The sequence below is a fragment of the Gadus chalcogrammus genome, chromosome 12 (assembly GCF_026213295.1).
Source record: "Gadus chalcogrammus isolate NIFS_2021 chromosome 12, NIFS_Gcha_1.0, whole genome shotgun sequence".
NCBI classification, from domain to species: Eukaryota; Metazoa; Chordata; class Actinopteri; order Gadiformes; family Gadidae; genus Gadus; species Gadus chalcogrammus.
In genome coordinates, this window is record NC_079423.1 from 32,154,999 (window position 1) to 32,169,250 (window position 14,252).

General features: G+C 47.4%; 2 protein-coding genes across 5 annotated transcripts; one reads left to right on the forward strand and one right to left on the reverse strand.

Moving 5' to 3' along the window:
• Window positions 1-32: 32 nt before the first annotated feature.
• Window positions 33-2,578, forward strand: dnajc19 (DnaJ (Hsp40) homolog, subfamily C, member 19). The gene is made up of 6 exons (XM_056603660.1): window positions 33-173; window positions 562-613; window positions 895-968; window positions 1,147-1,226; window positions 1,316-1,386; window positions 1,842-2,578. The coding sequence occupies exons 1-6, from the start codon at window positions 171-173 to the stop codon at window positions 1,904-1,906; spliced, it is 345 nt and encodes a 114-aa protein (XP_056459635.1). The 5' UTR covers window positions 33-170; the 3' UTR covers window positions 1,907-2,578.
• On the reverse strand, window positions 2,279-14,252 carry fxr1 (FMR1 autosomal homolog 1). Of its 4 annotated transcripts, none has more exons than XM_056603657.1 (18): window positions 14,155-14,252; window positions 12,632-12,684; window positions 12,068-12,161; window positions 11,787-11,858; window positions 11,182-11,330; window positions 10,772-10,865; window positions 10,167-10,283; window positions 9,560-9,730; window positions 9,002-9,080; window positions 8,642-8,751; window positions 8,257-8,343; window positions 7,363-7,600; window positions 7,045-7,138; window positions 6,770-6,906; window positions 6,474-6,683; window positions 5,891-5,968; window positions 4,568-4,659; window positions 2,279-4,174 (listed from the first exon to the last, which is right to left on the reverse strand). In XM_056603657.1, the coding sequence occupies exons 1-18, from the start codon at window positions 14,221-14,223 to the stop codon at window positions 3,980-3,982; spliced, it is 2,139 nt and encodes a 712-aa protein (XP_056459632.1). In that variant the 5' UTR covers window positions 14,224-14,252; the 3' UTR covers window positions 2,279-3,979. The 4 variants fall into 4 exon arrangements, with proteins under 4 accessions (XP_056459632.1, XP_056459631.1, XP_056459634.1 ...); XM_056603656.1 differs by having other exon boundaries at window positions 2,280-4,174; window positions 8,257-8,352; XM_056603659.1 differs by lacking the exon at window positions 5,891-5,968 and having other exon boundaries at window positions 2,280-4,174.

A 14,252-nucleotide genomic window follows, 5' to 3' on the forward strand; every position in this document is an offset into this window, starting at 1 on the left:
TGCTCCACCAGATTGCGTCTCGGCGCCCTTACGACAATTGATTCTGATTTACGGCAGATGCATGACGACACGAGTTGTCAGCATGAGAGGTCAATTGTGACAATAGTACGAAGACACATGGTGGGACGTTCTGGTAATCGATCGTAACATCAACTCAACATAACATCAGCATGGTGAGTGGACCGCGTTCTGTGGCCGATTGTTTCTCCTGTGACTGCGACTCTTTTTGGTGGAGTTAGCTGACGAGCTAGCTGATGCTAGCTGGTGTTTTGATCACTGACCTTGTATCTGTTGTCATTAACATCACACCATGAGTATGTTTACAAACGATTAACACGGTTACACGTTCACCCCACATGTTGTGGGAATAACCGAAGTCTAACTGATAGTAGGGGGTGATCATTCACCATCTGAAAGCTACCAACACACATGTCCTTCATAATGCGAGGTTCTCCTGTCTTCTGATGTGATCTTCTCCTGTTTCTGATGGTCTCCTGTCTTATGATGGTCTTCTGACGTGATGTTCTCCTGTCTCTGACGGTCTTATGATGTTCTCTTCAGGCGAGCTCCGCCGTGGTGGCGGGATTGGCTCTAGCAGCGGCAGGGTTTGCAGGTAAGAATTTTCTGTTATTAGCACTTTTTAATAAAATGTGTATACTATCATGTTATTGTCTCTCAAGACCAGGAGGACACGACAGTACTAGTTACAGAGATGTGATAGATCCACACGCATATTGATTAGAGAAACGTCCTGCATGTGTGTACAACAGCTCACTTGTATTTGTCTTAATTCTGTTTCACATACATGAACTGACTATTTATGGTAATTATATACAATATATCAGTACAGTAGTACGTTTAAAACCTATTTGTTTGTTTTCTTTATCTTTTCAGGACGTTATGTGTTGCAAGCAGCAAAACACATGGAGCCTCAGATGAAACAAGCCCTACAGAACATCCCCAAATCGGTAAGAAATAATTACATGTTCAGACTTCAAAGCAAACGGCTGAAGTATCTAATGTAGATTATTGTTCGAAATGAGGTGTGGTGTGGCTCCAAAGGGGTAAAGACTACTACAGTATGCGTTTAATTTGGTACTTCCACCAGTTGCGACAAAGGGTGTGTGTACTGTGTATGCATTGCAGGCTTTTGGAAATGGGTACTACCGGGGAGGGTTCGACCCAAAGATGACCAAGAGAGAGGCGGCGCTGGTTTTAGGTGTCAGGTGCGTGGCCACTTTTTGACATTTTCAGACCATCGAATATGACAGATAATATAACCTGATTGTTATGTTTGTTTGCTTTTATATTGCAGCCCAACAGCAAATAAGAATAAGATCCGAGAAGCCCACAGAAAAATGATGATTCTAAACCACCCAGACAGAGGTAATTTGTCATCAGACTGCTCCTATAAATTCATCCAATCCTACAATCTCTGTGCCAGATAGAGAGACTGTCTGGGCAAACACGTTAGTCTGTTATGTAGCGTATAGGTGATACCCTCTCATGATATACCTACATTAATGATGTATGCAGATTTAGCCGTGCGAAGCATGGCTGCCGATGTCATTCCTGGCACACAACTCCTATTGCAGACAACTTTACTGCTTTAACTGTATAAATCCTAAATACAACTCTTTTCACTGGCAATATGTGTATATAGTGGTGGGCCCAGAGACCAGTTGCACAACCTTAGAATGAGAAGTCCTTGCTGCATGGATAGGTGTTTGAGCTGTAGGTCTCTTATGATGGCTCTCTGGTCGTGCAAACAGAAGTTTCAATGTGGTTCCAGTGCAGTTGCGTATCTCTCTTTTGAACTTGACCTGTCCTTGCTCCTTCAGGTGGATCTCCATACCTCGCCGCCAAGATAAATGAAGCAAAGGATCTGATGGATGGGCAAAAATAAACAAGTGTCTGGGTTTTGTTTTGTCACATTGACAATAATTGTCTACTCTGTATATTCACCTTGCCAGGAAAGACCAGAGTACGCTATGTGCTGTACAAAATATTTGTGATGCCCCTGTTTTAGCCTTTACAATTATCCACTTGAGAAGTTTGGTTTTGATTCCTTAAATGCTTGTATACTTGTTATATGTTCAGATGGCTTTACTTCGATCATAGCCCTATGAAATTGAAATCAAGGTACAAATGGTATTTGGGAGTCCACTGGACTTAACCTTACCCTGTAAAAATGAGATGCATTAAACATTTTCTGACAAATTATATTGTTTCTTTAAATGATTATGATGGTGCCTAGCATTCAACAAACACTTATGACCAGTTGCCAAAGAATGATTCAACGCAGATGCATATGCAAGTCATGTCAATTTGACTTTTTTTTAAGATCTTGAGGGAAGATCATGTTTATTTAAGAACTACCTGCATACAAAACATATTGCACATCAACCAACCAGAATGATTCTTAAAAAACAAAACAAGAAAGTACTGTAGTCGCCCACAAAGAGGAACCACCTGGGGAGCCACACAACACTCAGTAGTCCAAATTGTCATCCATCTTAAAATAAACAAGCTTATTAACGCCAGTTTTAGTGTCAAGAAGAAGACAGCCTCACTAACTTAAATACTGCATGTTTTTTTGTTTTGTTTTTCCTTTAAATAAATAAATCTTTAGTGAAACAGTCATGACCATGTCCAGTCTGTGGAAGAACCATGAAAATGACATCCTGATCTGGGCGTGGTTCCCAGAAGCATCTTTAAACACCAGGGACGTATATTCCCACTGCCCGGAACGGGCTCAGAACGAACAGAAAGTATAATCCATCTTTAAGGTAAGGGGCAGAGAACATGTGGTACAGACCCTGTTACTTAAAAGAAAAATAAGTCTTTGCATTGCACAAGTTAAGAGACTTCTGAAGGTTAGATGAGGGTCTATAGCCCTTATCCACATCGCCCTCCCTTCGTTCAACCAGAACAAATCCACCTGCAGCTCAGCGTCAAGATGTCATAAGGAACCCAGGCCTGGCAGCTACATCAGTGTGTAAAAAAACAACATTAACATGCCAGTTCGACGCACTAACACCACGGTTATTTCAAAAAACAAACAAAAAGAAGTAACAATTCAGTGCAAAGAAAGAACTCTTCTACTCATTTTCCAGACACATAGTACATAACATTTCCTCCTATGACGGAAAAGCAGTTGCATATTGAAATAAAGGAAACAAAGCAGCTAACATCACCCCTCAACTCAACTGATAGATATAAGAGATAGAACCTGATTTGAAAGAGATCTGATTTGAAAGCGATAGGCCACAGAGATCCCTCCTGCATTAGCCCCAGCCTGCTCGCAGAGGGTGGGGATGGCGTTTAAGGACATATAAACAGTTTCCATGCTGGCAGGCCAGACCAGGGCTAATGAAAAAGAGAGATCTCAGAGGGTACTTTTATATGTAGCCAGGCAACGACATGTTGAATCTACACTCAAGGCACGACAGCTGATCACTTGTACGTTGGACATACTCTGACCAGGTTTCCAGTAAACACAGACATGCTGTGGTTGTGTTTCGGGCCGAATGGATCATTTACGAGTTGAATTTGACATGGGAACAGTGACGAGTACAGCCTTGTTGACCACAGCATGTTGGACTGAAATCCGGTCAGAATTATTTCAATATTGTTTGTCTATTTTTTGTCTCGTCTTCGGTCCCGCCTCGCCTGCAAAGATACTCAGAGAGAGGGAGAGGGAGAATGAAAAGTGCAGTTCATAGAGATATCTGTGAGTTTGTATGTTTGACTATCTTTGGCAAGCTCGTACATGAAGACCTATAGTAAAAACAGTGATAAAATTATCAGAGAGCCCGTCTGGGATATCGAGAACTGTACTGGGGGTTCAAATATTTCAAACAAAGGTGAAAAAGTAAAAATGGACGTGGTGTGTTCCACTCCACCTTTGAGGCCATTTGAGTATTGAGCATTTTAACAGAAATGACCCTAATCCCATTTTCTTGGTTATTGCGTCTAATTAGGAGACTCCGTTGACGGTGGCCTGTGTGTTGGGTTCACCCTGGAGGGAGGCTTTGGCCGGCCTCTCTGTGGAAGACTTTGGCGACCGGGTCTTGTCGCTGGCGCCCTGGTCACCGTCGGCTTTCTTGCTGGGAGTGCTGTTGGTTTTCGGGGCAGTGGGCGGGCTATTCTCAGCGATGTCATCCACATGAACCTGAGTGACAGGTCAAACATATCAATCAAAACACTTGATTTGAACCCAGGGGGAAATTTGCGTAGGCACTTTAAGACTTTAAAGGAAACTTTAAAAACATAAGCTTTACGCATTATAATACGTGTAATAAGTGAAATGCAAAAGTAAGTAAAAAAAAAAAACAACACAAAAAGTATAATGAAATTTACGTTACAATAGAGGCGAATACATGGAGGCGTTTAACTAATTTCAGTCTTGTTATTTGAATAAGAAAATGACATCCACTTATCATTGATGAGTAACTCAAATCAACTTGTGCACAATGGCTTATTCTGCCATTACAGGGGGATTGACGACAGTTTAAAGTCAAACTATTTACAGTGTACTACAAACTTAATCCATGCGTGTACCGACCACTTCCTTCTTGTTATTCTTGGTGTCCATGCTCGCTGCAGTCTGTCGGCTCTCAGAGTCGGCCCGTGAGATGTAGTCAGCCACTGTCACGGCTTGGGGAGAGAGAGAGAGAGAGAGAGAGAGAGGTTGTATTTAACAGAGAACATTGGGTTCCTACTGAATCCCTGCGATCATATAACCCAAAAGCAGGTGGTGAGAGATGATTGATGGTTAGCGTGTAGCAAGCTTTACACCCTCATAGTGCCTCTATTATTAGTCATGCTAAAAGTGCAGGATTGCAAGGTGGACAGATTTAAAGTTATGAAAAAGGGGAAAATCCTCTAATGATGTGATGAACAAAGGAGGCCTGTTGAGGGAATCAGGCCAGGTTGCACTTTGGCTTTATAAATGCATATTCAATCACTGAGAATTAATAAGAAAAAACCTTGGAAATATATTCAAATAATATGAGAAGGAAACACAGTTTGAGCTAGTTCACTTCCCACTATCAAAAAAACCACTATCCTAGGTTTTGAGAACTGTGTGTTTGGGTGAAGATTTGGACCAGGATCGATTCATAGCACTACTCTGTTCTGGATCTCCTTTAACTGCTACTACTAAGCTCATGAAGCAGCGCAGTGAACTCGGGAAGGAAAATGTATCAGCCCTGCTCTGCGCACTCAATGGACTCAAGTCTGAAAATGTAATGAGAACGCAGTGAGTCAATTAGAACATGAATACTCTGAGGAATCCCTCAGGGGTCGTACAGAAACCAGCTCACTGTCCTGAAGGTGTTGGGCCATGTGAAGCCCATTCCTGTATAGCATTGAGTTCCTGCAGATTCTCATTCGAAGCGTTGGCTTTCTCGATTTTGGCAAGCAGGGCTGATTGAGTTGAAGCAGAGCATGTTGAAACAGAGATGGCACCAAAGATTCCCGCTGCTGGGAACTAAAACCCGCAGAAGCCCCCTTGTAAATCATCTCCACCAATGGCAGCTCCAAACAGTTAATACCACATTTAACCAGGTAACTTCTACCCAACACCAATAACCAACAATGAACCCAATCATTATTAAAGCGTTCTTATTTGACCCGCTGGCGCATCTTGACGTCATTCTGCAGGTGTATCCGTGGTGTCACACGGCGCTTCCACTGAGGCCCGGTTAGTTGATCAGAGGTTAATGTCTTTAAGGCGGAGCAGAGGGCAGAGCGTGCAGCAGCAGACCACTCAGGGTTCCTCATCGTGGGTTAGGGGGGGGAACCGGAACCACCACACCGCCAAGCCGTTAGACGTGGATCAGCTGTCCCGGGGGGAGGGGAATGATTTGACGGTTGCCGTGGTTACCTGGCTGCCTGGCGTCGGGCAGGCGGTCCCGGCGGCGGCGGCTGCGGTTACGACGCTGAGGTTTAACCTCTGGGTCATCTGGGGGCGGGCGTGGTCAGAGAGAGAGGGGGGGGGGGGTCTTACAGAGTCTGTAGTGTTTTTTGTTTTTTTTCAGTGATCCCTGTGTTACTCTCGCTCATCATAGAATAAAACTAAACTGTACCGGACCGCCAGCACTAGCACACCTGCTCAGACCGGTTTACAGCCCGACCAACCCCAGGAGGCGAGGCTGTTTACGCCTCTAAACACCCTCAGTGTAGGGGGGATGGTTCCTCACATCAGTGAGTAACGCTTTGGGGATTATCACAGTGCAAGGTCCCCAACGGGCACAATGAAGTAGAGTTGGTCCTTTCACCGACGTCTACTGGTCATGGTCATGTGTACTGTGGGTGTCTCGGGGTGTCCCCTGGGTGTCCCCTGGGTGTCTCGTGGGTGTCCCCTGGGTGTCTCGTGGGTGTCCTGTGGGTGTCCTGTGGGTGTCCTGTGGGTCTCCTGTGGGTGTCTCGTGGGTGTCCTGTGTGTTCCCCCCAGGCCCCCCTCCTACCTATGCCGTTCTCGCTCATGGAGGCGTTGTCCGATTCGCTCATGCCGTCCATCACCGTGGTGTCCTCGTCCGTGCGGCGTCGCCGGGAGCGGCGCCGGCGGTTGGCGGGCAGGTTGGACTCGCTGGCGTCCGTGTCGGCCGTCTGGTCCGTCTCCGTGTTGGCCTCCAGGGCGCCGTAACCAACGTTATCGTCGTAGTCTCCCCGCCCCGCTGTCGTGAACACACCCAGGGTTCACTCACGGCCTTCAGTAGCGGGCGTCTCATAACGTGTGCGTGCATCGAGTCTAACGCTTTACCAGAGCTGTTCCCGTATCCTCCTCTCCCTCGGCCTCCCGGGCCTCCCGGACCCCCGCGGCCCCCAGGGCCCCCCCGGGCGCCCCTGCCGGCCCCTGGCCTCCTGCGGCTGTCCCTCTGGGGCCGCTGGCCCCGCTCCCTGTGGACAGCAGGAGCTCAGTCAGCACAACCAAGTTGAATTATTCATTTCTATAAAAGACTGCAAGGCTTCCCGCCCTTAAAGCGGGAGCAGGCCCTCCGTTGTAGCGGTCCGTCGGTGGGACCCAGAGAGCCGTACCTGTCCTGGTCCTCCCCGGCCAGGGACCAGTCGCTCAGCTCGTCTTTGCGCTCTGAATCCGTCTCCGAGGCGTTGGACTGCTCCGAGTTGGTTCCTGGAGGGGCACCATACAACGTAGTTCAGATACATCGACATGGACCATCACCACTCCATTCTGCTTCCCATAAATAAGATTTATGGGACATAAATAAATTGGCCTTTGCCAACGACATGGCTGTTCACTTTCCTTTGGCGGATCGCCTCCATTTGTGTAATCACCAATCCTCATTGGTCTAACCCAAAGGGGCTGGTGGAGGCGTGTCACCCCGGGGGCCCTACCGTATCCAGAGGTCTGGTTGGGGCCCCTGCGCCCGCGGCCCCGCCCCGTGTAGGAGCGGCTGTTGTGCAGGGAGGAGCCGGGGCCGGGAGCGCCGCCCTCCTGGCCGTAGCCGCCCCTCTCCCCGCCGCGCTCCCCGCGCTCCCGGTCCGAGGGCCGGTCCGAGGCCCGGTGGCCCTGGGTCACCGCGCGGAGCTGCTCGTCGATGTGCAGCCGCTCCAGACGCAGCTCCTCCACCTCCTGCAGGGGGGGGGGAGGGAGGAGGAGGAGGAGGAAGAGGAGGAGGGAGGAGGAAGAGGAAGAGGAAGAGAGGGAGGAGGAGGAGGAAGAGGAGGAAGAGGAAGAGGAAGAGGAAGAGGAGGAGGAGGGAGGAGGAGGGAGGAGGAGGAGGAGGAGGAGGAGGGGGTGGTGAAGGAGGAGGGAGGAGGAGGAGGAGGAGGAGGAGGAGGAGGAGGAGCAGCCAGTGAGGGGGCGGACATGAGTCCGGTACAATTCTCATACATGCCACTATTGCCTTTGGTAAACAAGTGACCCTAAGGGATTCAGCAGAATGCTTCTTCTGACACACGACTGCATGCACAACTAAAGCCGTCCGGTGTTGCGAGAGTGTAAATCGGGTGTTTTCCTGTGTAAACACAGTTTAAAGATGTCAAAAGGCAGAGCACCAGGTTAACTTGGTTTCCCTTTCCCATGCAGTGATTATCTCAGGAGAGATGTGCAGCAGACCTTTGCAGAGTAGCGTGGAGCTAAATGTCAGCTGAATGCCAGGAGACATGCATATCATTAGCGGGCTGAAACTGATTTGCTCAGACATGCGTCTGAGCCCGTGGTTACTGCCAGTGGCGCTGATCGATCGCTATCACGACACGAGGCGAACCCCCGGTGGACCTCCTTACGTTGAGGTAGGAGATATGGTACTCCAGCAGAACCTGAACGTTGCCGATGTTCTCCTTGGTTCCTACGAAGGTGAAGGGAACCATTCCCTGTGTCGGCAACACACACAAGCACAACAGACTTGATTAGCACGGCGCCAAGGGCCGGATCAACATGACACCGTTAGGGGACATGGGGTCTATATAAACATGTCCTTTCTAGATCAACTAGCTTGTTATAAAACCATACTAAAATAGTTTATATCAATGTACTGGTCTGTATATTATTTAATCCAATATAGAAGAATGGCTTTAGACGTCTGGCACTGGCTCTGTATAGACATTAGACAGACAGTACTTGGTAGATGTAATAACAGCCGCGTACAGTAGCCCAGCAGTTGATGCTTACTTCCTGCCGTGGCTGTTTGTTGTCGTTGTCGCCCTCGATCCTGACCCGAACCACGCCAGACTTGTCCACAATCTCCTGGATCACCTTACCGTTCTTACCAATCACCTTCCCTGTAGACAGACGACAGATTTATGTTCAAGCCCTGGCGGGAGCTGGACCAACCACAACACTCGCGGTGTACATTACCCCCGATTGGCTCGGGATGGGGCTATCAAAATTCACTGTTGATACTCTGATTAATTATTGACGACTGAAACAAATTATAAGTAATTCTGAGAACTGGGGACGTTAAAATAAGGGTCAGGTTCTAGCCCAGTCAAAGGCGGTGAGAGCTTCAGTCGTGTCTCCGTGTCAACCTACCCACGAGGCTCCTTGGCACCTGGACAGAATCCTCCAGGAACTCCAGGATGTTCCTGGCCTTCTTCACCGCCTCTGCCGTCTGAAAGAAACACCGGAGTCAGGCTCCTGGGCCCCGATGGTCGAGCAGACCGCCTAGTCGGTCTGAGGCCGCATCTCGTTGTCCGTAAATGTGAGCATGTGGTTAACCGCGTGTTGGAAGCTGATCTGCTGTCCACTCACCTGCTAAGTTATCAGGTAAATGTTCTCTTTTTATATTGAGTCGCTTGGTTAACTTTAAGACCCTACATTTAGTCGAAAGCCATTCATGAGCTAAAGCCACCTTCATCATCATGCATTTTCTTTATTCTTCTATAAACCAGATTTATAACTTTCCACATTATTTCAGCAATCACAATAAAGCAATTGAGGGGGGTGGAGTTGGGAGCACCTATGATGTATGGATAAAATAAAACAAATACTATTTTACATCATTTGTCATTGTGTTTCTTATCTGCATGCTGCCTCTGATTGCAGCGTCGCTATGGGAACACAGAGCCTGAGCACTCAACAGGTACCGACCTCTCCATAGATCCTGAACGTCCCCGTCTCCTCGTCCAGCTCGATCGCCGTGACACCCGGTATTTTACGCGCCTGCTGGATGTTGCTGCCATGGCTACCGATGGCCAGCCCCATCAAATCCGTCCTCACCGTAAACTCTTCCTGGAAGGAGGAGGCCAGCTGCTTGGAGCTCTGGGGAACAAACACAACCATGACACTCCAGCTTTACACATCCCCCTACACCCACCCCTGAGTAACGCATCCTCCATCGCTGCCGTGGTGCCGACTGAGTGCTGCCGCAGCCAAACGTCCAGCGGGCACCAGAACAAACTAACGACCCAAAGACCCAAAACTCAACTAAGGAAGCTTGAGAGTGACCAACACAGGAGAGGGAACAACCTACCATCGGAAGCGGTGAACGCACCAAGTGTCAACAGTTTCGAGAACTAATGGAAAAGGAAAAAATACTGCAAGTACTCTACAACCATAAGAGCGACATAGACAATTCCCAAAACATAAGTACCAGCAAACACCCAGTAAGGTGTAGGTCTGCTCATAGTGGCAACTGGAGCCCGCGATCCGAAGAGAAGCCAAGGTCAACGGGGGCCATGCGGGGCTACGTACTGACCTCGAGGTGCTTGGTGGCCTCCTGGTTGCGTGACATCAGCAGCAGCTTGGTCCTGATGCTGCGCAGGTGCATGTCGCTCAGCAGGGAGACGCGCTTCACCGTCGACTCGTTGTTGGACTGCACACAGCGGGCCACAACACATCGGGGGTTAGAGAGCACCTATTATGCTTTTTAGACTTTTATGACCTATAAACGCTGTTCACTTGTTTAAATTTATAAACGCCATTCACTTGTTTAAATTCCTGGGATTTATCTACGTAGAACAATCTGGATTTTCCATGTATGGAAATCTTGCAACATGCTCTTCCGGAAGGTAACCAATCACAACGTAGTGGGGTTGGCAGGAGGGGGCGGAGAAGGACGAAGCCGAGTGTCGACAGAGAACGCTGAAAGCACCCAGATGAGAGGAAGAGTTTCCCGAAAATCTAACATTGTATTTTGTGCTGTGATTCGTGTCAGGTTGCTCTATAGGAGTCATTAATAAGAAATTAAGACCAGAAAAGTAGCATAATAGGAGATCTTTTAACGCAATCGAAAGACACTAAAACGGCTTAATGAGGATGGCCGTCTCGAATCAGACATTATATATGGAGGCGGGACGTTACCATGACAACGAGTTGGCTGGTCTCAGGGCAGTAGAAGATGCAATAGGCTCCGACAGCTTTCTTAAAGTCCTTATGGGCCTGCTCATTCTGGCACCTAGAAAAAACGAGAGAACTGTTCCTTAACACGGACCCAATACACAGCATGTGAATCCCACAACATAGGCAACACTGTGTGACACCTATGCCTTTATACAGATGACTCCTTGTCAATATCAATAGTATAAGACTTTGTTAAGTGTTTTGACCACTTTTTTTGTACCTCAGTTCCTATTTATTGCTTTCATTTTAGCCAAGGTAGACAGCGTAGGGTCATTGTGTTCTGTGGTCATGCTGTTTGCGGCAGAGGCATCTTTGGTACTGCTTAATAGAGTGTATAACTCCAGCAGTACATGTTTGGCTGTTGTACATACGCCTCTTGCAGATCCTGAGGAACAGGCACGGTGCACTTGTAGAAGGAGTTCTTGGTGAGTGCCTTGTTGGGGTTGATGGGACGCAGGCGCTCAAAGGTCACGATCTCGTTGTAGGTGGCGTCGCAGGCAGCGTACTCAATCACGTAGAACTGGAGAACACAAGCAACGGGTCCCAGGGGTAAATAACAGACATCCTGTCAGAAGGAAATTAACTGATCCAGGGATTTCATTTTACAAAAAGTTATGATCCAACCGGTCTATAATTCCTGGTACAGTTTTTAACATTGGGAGAATACCAAATCATCAGTTTCAAACGACAGCTTAATCAAACGATTGCAGCCAACTCGTGGACAGTTCAACTACAAACTGACCAAACCGAGCAGATAGTCAAACAATGTCTAAACAGAGATTCTTTACAGGACAAATACAAGTTAACCAACCGGCAACTTAAGATTCGGTTCCAAAGGCTGTTAATAAAGTGGTGAGGATGTCGTCGATGCTTGCTGCTTAATATACGCTGAACACAGAACTCTAAATAAGATCCCTCTGTAACCCAGTGTTGTTCTGTTTGTTGCTGTTGTTTGCGTCTCAGCAGAGCTCCTTACATCGCCCTTCATCATGCGGACTTTGGCCAACCACCATCCGCAGGGCTCCTGATCATTGGCTCTGGAGAAGATCTGGGAGGACACAGAAAGAGACAATGTGTAGGGAGACAGGTGGAGAAGACAATGCGAGGGCAGAGGTGGAACATCTCGTTCCTCAGTAGGTGTCCTCCACAGTATTGTGAGCTGACTTTCTAGATTTGCCAGATGGGACCTCGGATGCAGGACCTCCTGACCTCCTGACCTCCAGATGTTCCACCTCTGTTTGACCTGTGCTCACTCACCTCCACCTCCTCCCCCTCTCCGATCTCCTTCGGAGCGTCGCTGGGGGGCGGCATCCTGATGTCATCGAAGGGCACCTGGCGTTCCGGCTGCCAGCTGAACATTGAGAACCATAGCAAATTGTTTTTCTTTGGCATTTTTAATTTGAAACAGATCAAACTCTCTGTGTTAATGACAGTAACTTGATCAATTTCAACAATCAGTAGCAGAAGTGGTGCATTTGTATTGGCTATTTTTATTTTGGAGCCAGCAACATGACCAATGCACCTAACCACACGGAAATATGGAAGGTTAAACAAGGAGTTGGTCCAGTCTGATCACAGGGAAAAACATAAACTTGTTTGATCACTTGCATCTGCTTTTTCTTTGCCATTTTCTTACGTGTTTGGCCTGCTTACGATATATCTCAAATATTCCATACCAGCATAGGGCCTAGATAATGGGTTGTAAAATGACCAATACTTTTACATTTACGGATTAAATACAATTAATAAATGTCAAGGAACGTCATTACTTGACTTCTCAGTGCTGTCGTAGAAAATGTCAAAGTTTTGGTATAAACTTACTTGTTCTCGAAGGCAATGCTGAGGGAATCATCGTGAACATCTCGGACAAAGCCCTGCAAGCACAGACACAGCTTTTACTTAAATGGAAATGTATAGATTCCAGTGATATTAATTATGCATGCAACAAAAATAAAGAAATAAAGGACTAAATGGTGTGAAAGACTGGTGTAAGCAATGGTTATCTAACACAACAGATTTAATGCTAATACAAAAATAAATGCTTCACATCACAGTGAGCCAGCTTTCCTGTAAGCATATAGGTTATGGAGCTAATAATACTGTCTGTGATATAGATAATTCTTTCTAGCTATCCGTACATCAACAGCTGCAACGACCAAAAAAGTTGCATGCAAATGAAAAGGATTAGCAAAAGGTAGCCTCTTAGCTGCTTCAAGTTTATTGTCAAAACGATTTATTTGAAGCCAGGCACTCAAAAAATACACAAATCAAAGAACACTCATTTTAAGGTGATCTTTGACATTGAAGCAGGAGTGGCATGTCACTAGCACTCTTAAGTGGAACAGAGCATTCCAAAGAGTCCACACACACACACACACACACACACACACCTATCTATAGCAACTTGGACATTCTGACTGCTACATGGTGGAAGGGGGAGGCCATCAGCATTCATGTAACAGGAAGATACCAATAAGTTCTGGAGCTCTGGGTGCAGTTATATGAAAAGGAGACGAAGGAAGGGAGAACAATGTGAGCAGGACATGTAAGGAATGGTGGATCGAGGGAAGCAGGAGTGAGGAGGTATGGTGGGGTGTCTCTGGACAGCAGGGCTGGAAATAGCGCTGAAATTCAGGGTATCACTGAACCTTTTTAACATGGCAGCTGCTATGGATTGACAAGGAGCAGCTGACGCACTCACACACACACACACACACCCAGAGGCACACACACACACACACACACACACACACACACACACACACACACACATACCTTAAGCATGATGCAGAACCAGATATTAAACGGCCATAGCCGACCCACTACTAAGTTTCAAGCGTTCCCAGATATCGACTGTAACAGTGTTTGAGTCGATCAGAGACTAATAAAGACTTCAGGCAGATGATTGAGTAGCACTTGCCCTGAGGACCACAGCGATCTGAGCAGGTTTAGGTAACACCAATCTCAACGTTACCTCACTTGGGCTGCACTCATGATACAACAAGTGAGCTGTAAACTACCTGCTAACACCGGGCTGGGCCGGCCAACACCCACCAGGAGACACACACAGCCACCACCATTCAAACAGTGTGGTAGATGATCTAATCCACACGGTGTGTTGGTATTCAGACCCAGAGCCGCCCGTCTCCAGGTGACAGAGAGAGCAGCTAGCCGGTTAGCCTAGCCCGCTAACCACAACCACAGAGCTAACGGTGGTCGCCATGCAGCAGCCCGCTCCACCTGATCCAACAGCCACGATACAGAACCACGGCCCAATATTTATAACTTTAGTCTAATGTAATGCACTATTTGGTGCTAGTTGGCTGTGAAACGGCGGTATTTACCTTGTAATAAGCCCCGTTGGAGCCACGGACTTCCACCGACAGTTCCTCCATATTGGATGCGCAAAGCATGCTGGGAGCGCAGGTGCTTGGCTCCCTTC